The 12784-nt window shown below is 49.9% G+C and overlaps 1 protein-coding gene across 1 annotated transcript in view; it reads right to left on the reverse strand.

Moving 5' to 3' along the window:
* Positions 1-150: 150 nt before the first annotated feature.
* Positions 151-12784, reverse strand: part of UROC1 (urocanate hydratase 1) — a 41100-nt gene continuing 28466 nt past the window's right edge. Inside the window, exons 17-20 of the mRNA XM_025991608.2 lie at positions 11981-12080; positions 8970-9051; positions 3069-3168; positions 151-2019 (exon numbers count right to left, since the gene is read on the reverse strand). Coding sequence (XP_025847393.1) covers positions 1879-2019; positions 3069-3168; positions 8970-9051; positions 11981-12080 — 423 coding nt within the window. The 3' untranslated portion in view covers positions 151-1878. The remainder of the gene's footprint in view (positions 2020-3068; positions 3169-8969; positions 9052-11980; positions 12081-12784) is intronic.

Raw genomic sequence — 12784 nt, forward strand, 5'->3', positions numbered from 1 at the left:
TCCCACACATTTCTTCTCCCTTCCCTTCTATTCCCTTTCGCTATTATTTATATTCCCCAAATGAATGAGAACATACAGTTTGTCCTTCTCCGATTGACTTATTTCACTCAGCATAATACCCTCCAGTTCCATCCACGTTGAAGCAAATGGTGGGTGTTTGTCAGAGAAATTTTTATTTTATAAAAGAAACACACCCACACACTGGACTCCAGAAAGCAATATTTGGCCTGTATAATCCTTTTCCATTAAATAAATTAACATAAACTAATAAATCAAAGTTTTGTTGGAGTCTTGGCTTTTTATTTCTAAAGCCTAATTAATTACAAAGGAAAGGGGAAGTCTTGTCCAATCACTGTGTTGTATGCCTGAAACTAATGTAAGATTGTGTGTCAACGATACCTCGATTTAAAAAGAGGAAAGGGGATGTCTCACTGGTTGCTAAGGACAGGGAAGCAGTCCCCCAGCCCCCGCCCCCTCCTAACCCCATCTCCCAGGCCTGGTCCCTTAGGATCAGCAGGGTGATGCCACAGTTGCATGGATTGGAGGGAGGAGCTAGAAGTCCCCTCCCCAAAGGGGCTTGTTCTGATTGGCCTGGGTCCCACTGTGTGAGCTAAACAAGACAAATGGCCTCACTCCAGGGTATGCTCCTCTGGCATCAGAGGCTAGCGCTCTCTTTGGGGATCTTTCTCCCCACTCTCTCACACCCCCACCCACTGCTACCTTGTATCCTTCTCCTGCCTTGGTCTCAGCTCAAGGGGCTAGGTGGTCACAGGGGGGAAGCCTCTCACACCCAAAGCCTGCAGCACCCCAGAGGATTAGGACATTAGGCAACCAGAAGTCAAGCCCTAAAAGTAGGGGAATCCTTAAAAAGGGGAGGGTGTCTACTTCAAAAGGAAGGTCTGGAAAAGAATGACCACATAATTCCCTTTGTTTGGGGGCTTTGCACCTGAGACTGGGCTATGGATCCAGCCAGTACCAGAGTCAGGGATCTGAGGGAGGGGTGCGAGAACGCAGCCTCAGGCCCAGTAGGACTCCTGCAGGACACCTGGTCCCAAGCAGAGTCCGGAAGGCACTCCCTCTGAAGGGACTGGGCTGCATTTTCTTGAGCTTCTTGCTGTGCCAGCCATGGGGGTGCCCCTTCTCTCTCCTACCCCCACCTCACCCCCACAAAGTACCATGGAGTCTATAGTGCAGAGCCCCACCCCCATCCATGGCCACCCATGGCCACCCTCCCCATGAACCTTCCATGGCTTCTTTCCTTTCTTTCATAATCCTTTATTTCCTAATCCCTGTCTTCCTCCCTGGTCACTCTGAGCCCAGGGCTTGGCCACGTTCCTTGGGTTCACAGCTGGAGGCACCAAGGTCCAGAAAGAACGTGACAGACAGCTAGACAGGCCAGCAGACCAAAAAGCAACTGTATGTGTGGTTGGAAGGCAGACAGGAGGCAGAGTGGTGATAAAAACCAGGCCAAAGGAAACCCTGCTCCCCTGGTGGGAGAAGGAATGGCAGGGGCTTTGAAGGGACTTGATTGATGCCCAGTATTTGGGGCATGCACCACCCCCCCCCCCCCCCCCCCCCCCCCCCCCGCAGAAGATAATGGAGTCAACTCTGTGGTGGGCTGGAGGATTTGGGCCTGGATAAGACTTTTGCTGCCCATCCAGGGTTCCCAGAGGTCAGGGACAAACGGTCCCATCTCTTCTGCTCTCTGCTGGCTCGTTTGTAAAATAAAATGCCCATGGTAGCGGCACACCCTCCGGGGTGTTGTGAGGCCAGATGAGGGCTCATGTGTGAGCCAGGAGACCAGGGTGTATAGTGACAGGTGTGGTGTGGCTGTGAGGTGGGGATAGGGATGAAGGGGGGACAAGGGATCCAAGGATCTCAGGGCCGCAGGGCCTGTGAGAGCACACGCTCATCTGCCACGTCATGCGGGAGGGTCACCACCAGGCCCTTGTCATCCTGCATCGCCTGGCGGATGATCTCGTAGGCCTTCTGGTTCCCAGACCAACAGCGCCGAGCCACCTGTGGCAGGGTGAGGAGAGGGCCCGCAGGGGTCACTCTGAACACCCTGCTGCTGGGCTGCAAGTCCCCGCCCTCATTGGCTTCAGGGACCCTCCTTGTGCTGTGTGGGGCCCTGGCATCTCTCCCCCACCCCCGCCCCAGCTCAGACCTCCCTCTCCTGGCTGGACCACTTATGTAGCCCATAAGCCGCCTCTCCCATCTGAGACCGGCCATCCCTTGACCCAGCCCCATGTCCAAGAAAGACCTCGCCTCCTTGCCAGGGCCCCAGGCCAGGTGTCTGGGAACCATCCTCAGGGAATCTGCCTCCATCTCAGCTCCGCCTTAGAATCTCTCTCCAGTCCTCCCCTTCTCTCCACCTCCTTCCTCAGGGCTTCCCCGGCCTCCCTGCTGCCATGCTTGCCTCTCCCTCCTTCCCCTCACTGGTTTGCAGCCCTTGGGGTGAAGACTACCCCCTTGCTGGGAGCCCCTGTGGAGTTAGCCCCTCCAGGGACCTCTTACCCTCTCTCTTACGCTCACCCCCTGACCGAACATCCAGCTGTGTGGGCTCCTGCATGCAGAACCCCTCTCTTTATCCTCCCATCTGCCAGCACACATCCCCCCATTACCACTGCCCCCCACCCCTTCTCGTGGCCTGTGAAGTGGTCATAGGCAGGAGTGGGCCCCCGCGGGGACACATGCACATGTGCACTCCAGAGAGGGTGACCGCTGCCTGGCCTTGCAGAGCTGCCCACTCTGACCTGACTTCAGAGAGGCTAGAAAGAAAGCACTTTAAAAGGAGGAGCTCAGCATCAGCATCAGCATCTTCTCACTGGGAGAGAAGCCCCCATCCCCATGCAGACAGAGGCTGCCCTGGAGGAGTAGGGTCAGAGGCAGGAAGACACAAAAGAGAGCCAGCAACAGCCCCCAAAAATGGAGGGAGAGATCCAGCAGTAGCTGGAGAGGAGACAACAGTAAGCAGGAGCAGCGGGACTGTTTTCTGGGCAAGAAGGAAGCAGAGTCTCTCTCAGGTCTGCAGCGAAGGCCAGTGGAAAGGCCTGGGTGTGACTTACTCCATTGGAGACATCCCAGCTGAGCATCATCTTGGCCTTCTGCTCAGCCTCCTGGGTCCCGTCCAACACAAGGCCAAATCCTCCATTGATCACCTCCCCCCTGCAAGAGGCAGAGACATTTCCAGGTCACTCTCCAGGCTTGCCCCTGCCTGGAGCACACAGCAGTGCACACACATTTTGGGAACCCATTGGAAGCATTGGCTCAGGAGGGTGGTGTGGCTGGCCCCTCCAGCCCGGGAAGCCGTCGGCCCTCTCCCAGCCTGGGGATGCAGGACTCACTGGGCTCTGCACTCCCCACTTGCCCCTTCATGCTTTACCCCATCCACCCCACACTCACCATCAGGACACTCTACCATGTCCCCTCCCATAGGTGACCTTCTCTGCGGTTCTGAGTGCACCCCATAAAGATACGCTTCCTCGGTGGGGGGGGGGGGAAGGGGGGGCTCTTGTGCAGCTCAATTCAACTGTCATCCCCCCAGATTTCTCTTTACCCTCTTTATTTTCTTTACCTCTTCTTTCAGCTTGCTTTAGGTGTATTTGGGGGTCCTGATAACTTGATTTGAAGGCTGAGTTCCTTTATTTTCAGTATTTGTTTCCTAACGAACAGATTCTCCTGAGTACCATTTGGATCACCCCACCTCACAGATGTGATATGACCACGTGTTCATTCATTTCTTCAAAAGGTGTTGTGTGATCTTAGTTAAGTGTGCTAATGCCATCCGACTTCTCACATTTGCCCTGCAGTTCCAGCCATCAGCTGAGAGTGCCCTCTCCTTCCTGGCACTCCTGGCTCCTCATCCTCACCCCTGGTGTCACAATCAAGGCCTACACTGGGCCTGGCTGCCGTTCCTGCTTAGTTAGCATCACTACACCTCTCATAACCCCTTGTGTTACATACTTAGGAAATGCTCTCCCCTCTGGTCGGCACTTGCCAGGACTTTACTGCCCAATGCGAACTCCTGAGAACACAGCATCTGGCCTTTCAGTCCCAACTCCCAGCAAATTTGCTCTTTCTCCTTCCTGCACCCAAAAGGTGCATCTAGCTTCCCCAGCCCTAGATCCTTCAGGCCTATGGGCTTCTCTGCCCGGTTTGGGCTCTACTGACAATTTCAGCCAGTTCCCACCAAGAAGGTGGGGAGCCCTCTGCTGCAGGAGCCAGCTGTACACCCCACTCTAGGTGTAGAAACTGAGCCCTTCCCTGCCCTCAGCGTGTGTGCCCACAGCTGGGCAGCCCTGTGCCAACCAGCAGGCTCCTGTCACATCATCCACCAGCCTCCGAGTGGATCCAGGGTCATCATTGGTCACCTGTCAGGGGCTGATGTTGGATGACAGAGGGGAAAGCAGATGCCAGCCAGTGTCACCAAGCAAGGACTTCAGTGTGTCCTTCAACAAGAGAGGACTTTTGGAGATTAGAACTTCATCTTCTGTTTTGGGGGCCTGAAGCCCAGACTGCTAGAGAGCAAAGCCACTCAGCTCCATGTGACCTCAACCATCCCTACCCACGGAGGCACCTCGGCACACTGAGCCCAAGAAGACAGACGATAAAGGCAACATCACCATCAGCAGAGCACATGGGGCTGCTCACAAATGGAGTTGGGACAACAAGCTGTCCCTCCGAGAAAACCAGAAAAGTAGAGCCCTATGTCACATAAAGAAAAATTCATGCCAAATGTACTAAAGGAAGAAAAAGTCAAAAGCATATGATAAATAAAGTTTAGAAGCATGTTTTTATGTTTTTTCTTAACTTGGGAAGGAAGAGGTATGTCTTCTAAAGCAACATTTAAGGGGGCACCTGGGTGGCTCAGCAGTTGAGCATCTGCCTTTGGCTCAGGGTGTGATCCCGGGGTCCTGGGATTGAGTCCCCCATCGGGGTCCCTGCCTGGAGCCTGCTTCTCCCTCTCTCTCTCTCTCTGTCTCTCTCTGTCTCTCTCTCTCTCTCTGTCTGTCTTTCATGAATGAATAAATAAAATCTTAAAAAAAAAAAAAGGATAACATTTATGGGAGGCATGACACTGCCAGGCACTGCTCGGGGTCCTCTAGAGGTAGCTCTCTTGGCAGGTTAGCACATGCATTTAGCCCAGTCCTCCTGCAAAAGTAGCTTGTTCTGAAACCTAGATAGCATCTATTTCTTACAGGGGTTGTGGCTGTCAGATGAGTTAGCATGTAACTCTAGAAGCATGTAACGTTATGTATACGTTAGCCATTCACTGTTTAATCTTCACCACCAGCCTATAAAGCAGTTGCGTCATTATGACCATTTTGTCGATAAAAAACGAAGCTCAACAAATTTGTGCAGAAAATTGACTTCAGAGTCCATGCTCTCAATTTTGCCACAAAACTACACATCCCTGCTGCACTGGGGAGGGGGGGAGGGTCAAGGAGATTTATGTGCATAGACAGTGCAGTGAGCAACACAAGCCCTGAATACTTAGAGTGATCCTTGGGCCAGCAGAAGCAGCATCACCAGGAGCCAGATTCGCTAAATCTATGCCCCACTCCAGACCTACCAGTCACACTCTGCATTTTAACAAGCTCTCCAAGGGGTTCCTATGCACATGCAAGTTTGAGATGCTCTCTAAGACATCGCTTAGTGAGGACAAAATGTTGGTATCAGGATAAGGATGTCAGACCAAATATATGTATTTATTCCTCAAAGATGTGGACTTCCTAGGCTGTATCTTGCTGTGAGGTCACAAGGAACATTTGAGGGTAACAGAGGGACCATGAAAACATGGACTGAGAAGTCTCAACACCCAACAGTGAAGCCCTGTCCCTTCCAATAGCTCACAGAATTGGCCACACCCTCTCTACAAGGAGGCGGGAACTGCATTTACTGAGCAGACCAGCCAGCCTAAAACCAGAGACTGACCACTGACCTCTCCTGCTCTGCAGCCCATGGCCCAAAGGTGCATGCACACACTGTGTGTGGGCGCCCTCTTTAAATACAAGCAGACAGCAAGGACCACTGGACAGACAGCATGAGGACAGACTTCAAGCAAGCAACCAATGAGTGAAAATATCAGTGAGGGTGACAAAACATGAGACACCTAACTCTGGGAAATGAACAAGGGATAGTGGAAGGGGAGGTGGGCAGGGGGTTGGGGTGACTGGGTGATGGGCACTGAGTGGGACACTTGGTGGGATGAGCACTGGGTGTTATGCTAAATGTTGGCAAATTAAACTCCAATTAAAAAAAAAAAGCAAAAAAAAAAAAAAAAGCAAGCAACCAGAAAGAGGGGCTCCAAGAAGACAGAGGAAGAGGAAGATAGCACACACCCAATGCGGACTGTCTTGGAAACGTAAGTGCTCTAAAACAGGGAGACAATAGATGTAAAAACTGAGAGCAAGGGCACATGGGTAGCTCAGTCTGGTAAGCAACTGCCTTCAGCTCAGGTCATGATCTCAGGGTCCTGGGATCAAGTCCTGTATCTGGCTCCCTGCTCAGCAAGGAGTGATCACTCTTTCCCCTGCTCCTGCTCTCTCTCAATAAATACAAACCAAGAAATAGCAGACAGAGCTCATAACTTAGAAATGGATTTGTATAGAACAAAGAAAAAAAATTAGCTGACAAGTTGAAAGATATTTCTTCCCGGAGCCAGAACGGTTGAGGCTGAAATTTTTTTCCCCTGCTGATTTCGCAGTCAGACTTGCAGGAGTATCGGACGGATTAAATTATGTGGGTGTGTGAGCATGATGGAGTCCAAGGTGAATTTGAGGCACTTTCTGAAAGAGCCCCCGGGGACAGCCAGGATCCAGGTGTTGGCACCCGCATGTGGCCCTCCTGCAGTCCTGTCTGCAGACCCTGGGGAGAGCCAGGGGGTGGGAGCAACTTGGGAATTGGTGGGGAGCATTCCATCTCTTGGGAGCACCTTATTCAGGGGGTCCTGCCCCAAGGCCCTCATGTCACTGATGCTTTCTGAGGCCAGCTCTGCTCTCACCCCTCCAGCCCTCTGTGGCTCTGTGGACAATGACAGGTGACTCCTGGGGTATGACAGATCTGGGTTCAGATCCTGGCTCTGCCACCAGCTGTGGCCTTGGGCATGTGACCCAACCTCATCCTCTTCACCTCCAGCACCAATTCAGCAAATCCAGGGACAAAATGTCAGGTACCCCACAACCAGGCACTCTCCGTCCTGTTTTCTCCAGCCCCCATATCGGAAAGAACATGCACTGCCGTCACACTTTCCATTCATTAGAGCCGCCTGACTGGGCTACAGCTCGGAATTCTGGCCTCGAAGCCTGCCATCACAATGCTCTGGGAAGCTCCAGTGCTGGGGACTTGGCCCTGGAGAGCAAGGCCAGCTCCGCTGGCCAGAACGGACTCAGAGGTCAGTTCCGAGCCTGCCAGGAGCTGCCCTCCTCCCCAGAGCCACAGCACCCCCTGCTGCCCCCACGGCTAGCAGTCCACCTTGGCGAGAGCCCAGACCTGACAGCTTCCCAAGGTCTGAGGAGAGGCGAGGCCTGGGTCGGCTGCAGCTCATTAACTTCCTGGTGCCTCAGTTTCCTCATCTGTAAAATGTATTTTCTTCTAAGATTAGGTGAGACAGTAGATTCAAAAATTTTAGCGAATGCTTGCCACATCGCCTGTATATGATAAATATTAGTCATTTATTATTTGTGGATGTGATAATTGTGATTTAGAATAAGAAATATTTGGTCTTCGTCCCATTTCTGGCACAGAGCTCCTAAAGCACTTGGAATTTTGTAAGCATTGAGAGCGGTTAAAGTGTCCTTCGTAAAAATAAATACATAAATAAATAAAATAAAGCATCCTTTGTTATGTTAACGAGGTGACTCTCGTAGGGCCTCTGAGGAGTGGGGGGAGGGTGGGTGCTAGTTTCCAGCAGAGCCAACCTTATCATTACAGGATTGGCATGCTCAGTCCCACTCCCAGGTCTCCAGGGAGGGAGAGGGGCTGGAGGTTGATTCCAGGGGTCAATAATCTAGTCAGTCATGCCTAAATAATGAAGCCTCCATGAATACCTAAAAGGACAGGTTTGGAGAAGGTCTAGGTTGGGGAACAGAACACTTCCACGTGCCACTGTGCCAGGCCCCAAACTCTGCAAGGACGGAGGATGCTTTGTTTGGGGTCTCTCCCTATGTATCTCTTCATCAGGCTGTTGACTTGTACCCTTTGCTATCCTTTGTAATAAAGTGGTAATCTAGTGAGGGTAGTGGTTTCCTGAGTTCTGTGAGCTGCTTCAGCAAATTAATGGATCCCAGGGAAGCTATTGATTTGTAGCCAGTCGGTCATATGCACAGGTGACAACCTAGACTTGCAACTGGCACCTGAAATGGTGTCATCCTTGTGGGACCAGGCCCTTACCCTGTGGCATCTGGTGCCATCTCTGAGCAGATAGTGTAAGAATAGAGTTGACTGTGTCAGAGAATTGTCTGGTGGTGTGGGAAGGCCCCCACGTGTTAGAATTAGGGGTGCAGAATTATAGCAGATAGTTGCCTTCACATTGGAATGGCAACTATCAGCCTCCCACAAACCCCAATTTCTTCATGGCACAGACTAGAAACAGGCCTGCCAGGGCAGACCTGTAAGCCAGGGCCCCAGGAGAGCCCAGAATCCAGGTCTCCCGCCTCCCAGCCCAGCTGCCCTGGCCCAGGATGGCACTGAGAATTCCTGGGAAAACATCTGTGAAAGCAAAGGGAAAACTGATATGATAAGCATAGGTACGGTTCTTACAGCGTTTGTGTCCCACGTGACAGGTGAGGCCCTGAAAGGTAGAGTGGCTGGGCCATGTCCTGTGATTTCCAGCTCACACGAAGAACATCACAGCAAAGCCATTAGCAGAGGGAGCTCAGGGGAGGCAGGGCCCAGGATCACGAGGGAATTCCCGAGACCTCTACACCAGCCGGCACCCACAGCACCCAGTTCTCCAAAAACCTTACCAGCCGACACCCCCGCCATTATGAAGAGCGACCCAGGTGGCACCTCGAAAGGCATCTCCCACGAAGTTCTGCACAGCCATGTCTGTGGAAACAGAGGCCACCACCCATCACTCCCTGAATGAGGCGGGCTGGGGGCCTGAAGGTCAGATAGGGAACAAAGGACAGACTCTCGAAATAGCAATAGCTTATGTTTGCAGAGCTAAGCAAAGCCGGAGGAGTGACAAGTACCTGAGTCCTTCCATATAGTTACACTCTGGCACTGAATGCCAAAGTGCTCCAGAAGCAGAAAGCATGGAAGAATTAAAGGGGTGGTGGTACTGATTTTAGCTCATGGATACAGAGAGCCAAAGAGAGGCACTTTGACCTTTAAAACAAAGCAAAACCAATAAGGGTGGAGGACAAAGTACAAATTAATGACTGTCCTTGACCCCATCAGAGAACTGAGGCTCCACAGCAACTAAGTAATTACGATCTGGGGAGATACAGGCCCTTGCACAGGGAAACAGAACCCAAGCTCGTCACCTTACATGTGTGTCTAACAAATTGCTAAAGGACAAGCATAAGCTTGCCTGAAACCTTGAGGCCCTTAGGACATAGATAAAAGGGGGTGTGCATGTCCTAGCAAGCTCTCCCTCCAAAAACCCAAGCAGGTACTCCCAGAGAAGATCAGAGACAATCCTACGACCACTCTCCTCCTTATGCTGGGCAGTGAAATGGGAGAAATGCATCTCTAGAACCTGATAAAGACCAGGAAACATTCTCCCCTCGGGCCTCCTGAGATGTCACGCCCGACCATGTCTTGGCTTTACCTCACTGAATCTGATTTTAGGCTTCTGACCTTCAGAGCTGTGAGAGAATACATTTGTGTTGTTTTAAGCCATTCAGTTTGCAGTATCTTGTTACAGTGGCCATAGATATGAATATAAACTATATTAATATCAGGGAGTTGGAGCAAGGAATATAACTAGGGACAGAGAGGAACATTACATAATGATAAAGATGTCAGTTCTCCAAGAAGACATCAGAAACCAAAATGAGCATGCACCTAACTGCAGGGATTGATTGATTGATTTTTAAAGATTTTATTTATTTATTCATGAGAGAGACACACACACAGAGGCAGAGACACAGGCAGAGGGGGAAGCAGGCTCCCTGTGGGGAGTCCAATGCAGGACTCGATCCCAGGACCCTGGGATCATGACCTGAGCCAAAGGCAGATGCTCAACTTCTGAGGCACCCAGGCGCCCCCAACAGCAGAGGTTTAAAATACTTGGAGCAAAGATAGGTAACTCCTGAAAGGAGAAACAGACAAATCTGCAAACACAGGAGATTTCACCACTCTCTCTCAGTAATTTGCAGAATAATTAAGCAGAAAATCAGTAAGGATCCAGATGACCAGAACAGCATTATCAACCAACCTGACCTAACTGATATCTGTAGAACCCACCAAATAACAGCAGAACATATGTTCTTCTCAAATGCACCAAGATAGACCATATTCTGGGCCACAAAACAACCCTGAACAAATTTAAAAGAAGAGACAAATATAAAGTAAGTTCTCAGGCCATAATGGAATTAAACCTGAAGTCAGTAAGAAAGTATTTGAAAAATCTCCTGAAACATAGAAATTTAAAAAGATACTTCTAGGGGTGGCTGGGTGGCTCAGTTAAATGTCCTACTCTTGATTTCAGCTTAGGTCATGATCTCAGGTTAATGAGATTGAGCCCTGTTTTGAGCTCCATGCTGAGAGTGAAGCCTGCTTAAGATTCTCTCTCTCTCTCTCTCTCTCTCTCTCTTTCTCTTTCTCTCTCTCTACCCCTCTGTCCCTCCCCGCCTCACACACCTCTCTCTTTTTCTAAAAAAAAAAAAAAAAAAAGTTTAAATTAATTGATTAAAAAAGATACCTCCAAGTAACCAATGAATCCAAGAGGAAGTCTTATGAGAAATTAACAAATATTTTGAACTGAAAGAAAATGAAAATATATAAAAATTTGCAGGATGCAGCTAAAGCAGCTAAAAAATTCAGAGCATTAAATACTTATGTCAAAAAAAAAAAAAAAAAGATTTCAAATCAGTAACCTCAGCTTCTGTTTTATGAAGCCAGAGAAAGAAGAGCAAGTTAAACCCAAAGCCAGTAGAAGGAAGATTAGAGCAGAAATCAATGAATTTGGAAGCAGAAAAGCAATAGAAAAAAATGAATGAGACTAGAAACTTCTTTCTGGGGGAAGATCAATACAGTTGATAAATTTCTAGCCAGACTGATCAAGAGGAAAGAAGACACAAATGACCAATATCAGGAATGACAGAGGAGACATCACAACTGACCCCACAGACATTAAAAAGATAAAGGTATACAACTTTATACCTATAAATTTGATAACTTATATGAAATATATCAACTCCTTGAAAAAATGATACAGATGGGGTTCCTGAGGGTACCCCTCTTTTCCTTGGGATCCCATCCATGATGGAAGGAGCCCCCAAGTGTTGGGAATGAGCAAGCTATGCCAGGACTAGAATCCAGCAGCCTCTGTGATGGTTATAACTGTAGTGGGTTTAGAAGCAGAAGAGTAACAGCAGCCATAGCAGATAATCTTCATTGAGTGCTGCCTGCAGGACCCTGACCTAAAACTGCACACATATTAATTCATTTCATTCTTCATCTCTGAAGTAGGTGCTATTATTTCCATTTTACATATGAGTAAATTGAGGCTCAGACTTTAAATGCCTTGCTGAAGACCGCTCAGCAAGTGACAGGATCAGGTGCACACCCAAGTCTAGGGCATCCAACTGTCCCATTTTGCCTGGCACTAGCCCAGTTTAAAACCAGAAATCCCAGTTCCCAGAAACACCTGTGTGCTGGGCTGGTCACCCAATGCCAAGTCTCTCAGATGCCAGAACATTTTTTTTTTTTTTGGAGCCTTATGACTGAATAAATGAGTCTATTGATTTTTAAACAAATTCAAATCCAACATTAACAAAATTTTGTTAGACTTTTTTGTCTTCCTCACCTGCACAGAAGGCAGAGCCATCATAAATGTTGGAGGTCTCCCTAAAGGGGCTGTCTGTGCCACTCACGTCATGGTGGTCTCGGCTCAGGACCACTGGCGCCTGCAGCAGGGAAGGTTATGAGATGTCAGCAATGGTGTCCACCATAGCTTCCTGGCACACACCAGGAGCCCTTTGGGTCCCTCTTCCTGGAAACAGACCTTCTTCAACAAGAGGAAGCATAGGTGTTTCTGATGGCTTCCAATCCCTACTAACAGATCTCACAGGGGTGGGTCCTTTCTCTGTGAAGGCCACCCGTGCCCTATGCCTGCGTTGGCGCCCTGGGCAGTCTCGACAACTCTATCCAGAGAGGTATGCCTATTACATGGACAGGAAAGTGAGGTCCAGTGAGGAGAAGAAACTTGCCCAATGCCCTAGAGCTGGACAGTGGACAGGCTGGGACTGATCCGCATGCAGTATGCTAGAGTCTGGGCTTTCCCCTGCATCTGCGCTCTAAAAAAAGGGGCAGACAGACAGCCCTGGTGAAGGTTGAGTGGGGCCGTGGCTAAGGACAGGTCCACCGGGCTCCCTGTGCAGGAAGAGGTGCCTTGCTGGAAGGGAAACTCCCCTTGCTTTGAATGGGAGGCTCTCTTCTCCTTTCCTTGAACAAACAGGCCAAGCTTGCTCTTCACATGTGCTCTGAACTGCTAACCCCCAGGCATTCTAGCATCTTCCAGGTATTCAGGTCTCAGTTCTTCACCAGCAACTCAGAAGGTCTGTTCTGACCACCTCATCTAAGGTCACCACTCAACCCTACCCAATCTAAA

The sequence above is a fragment of the Vulpes vulpes genome, chromosome 9, assembly GCF_048418805.1.
Source record: "Vulpes vulpes isolate BD-2025 chromosome 9, VulVul3, whole genome shotgun sequence".
NCBI classification, from domain to species: Eukaryota; Metazoa; Chordata; class Mammalia; order Carnivora; family Canidae; genus Vulpes; species Vulpes vulpes.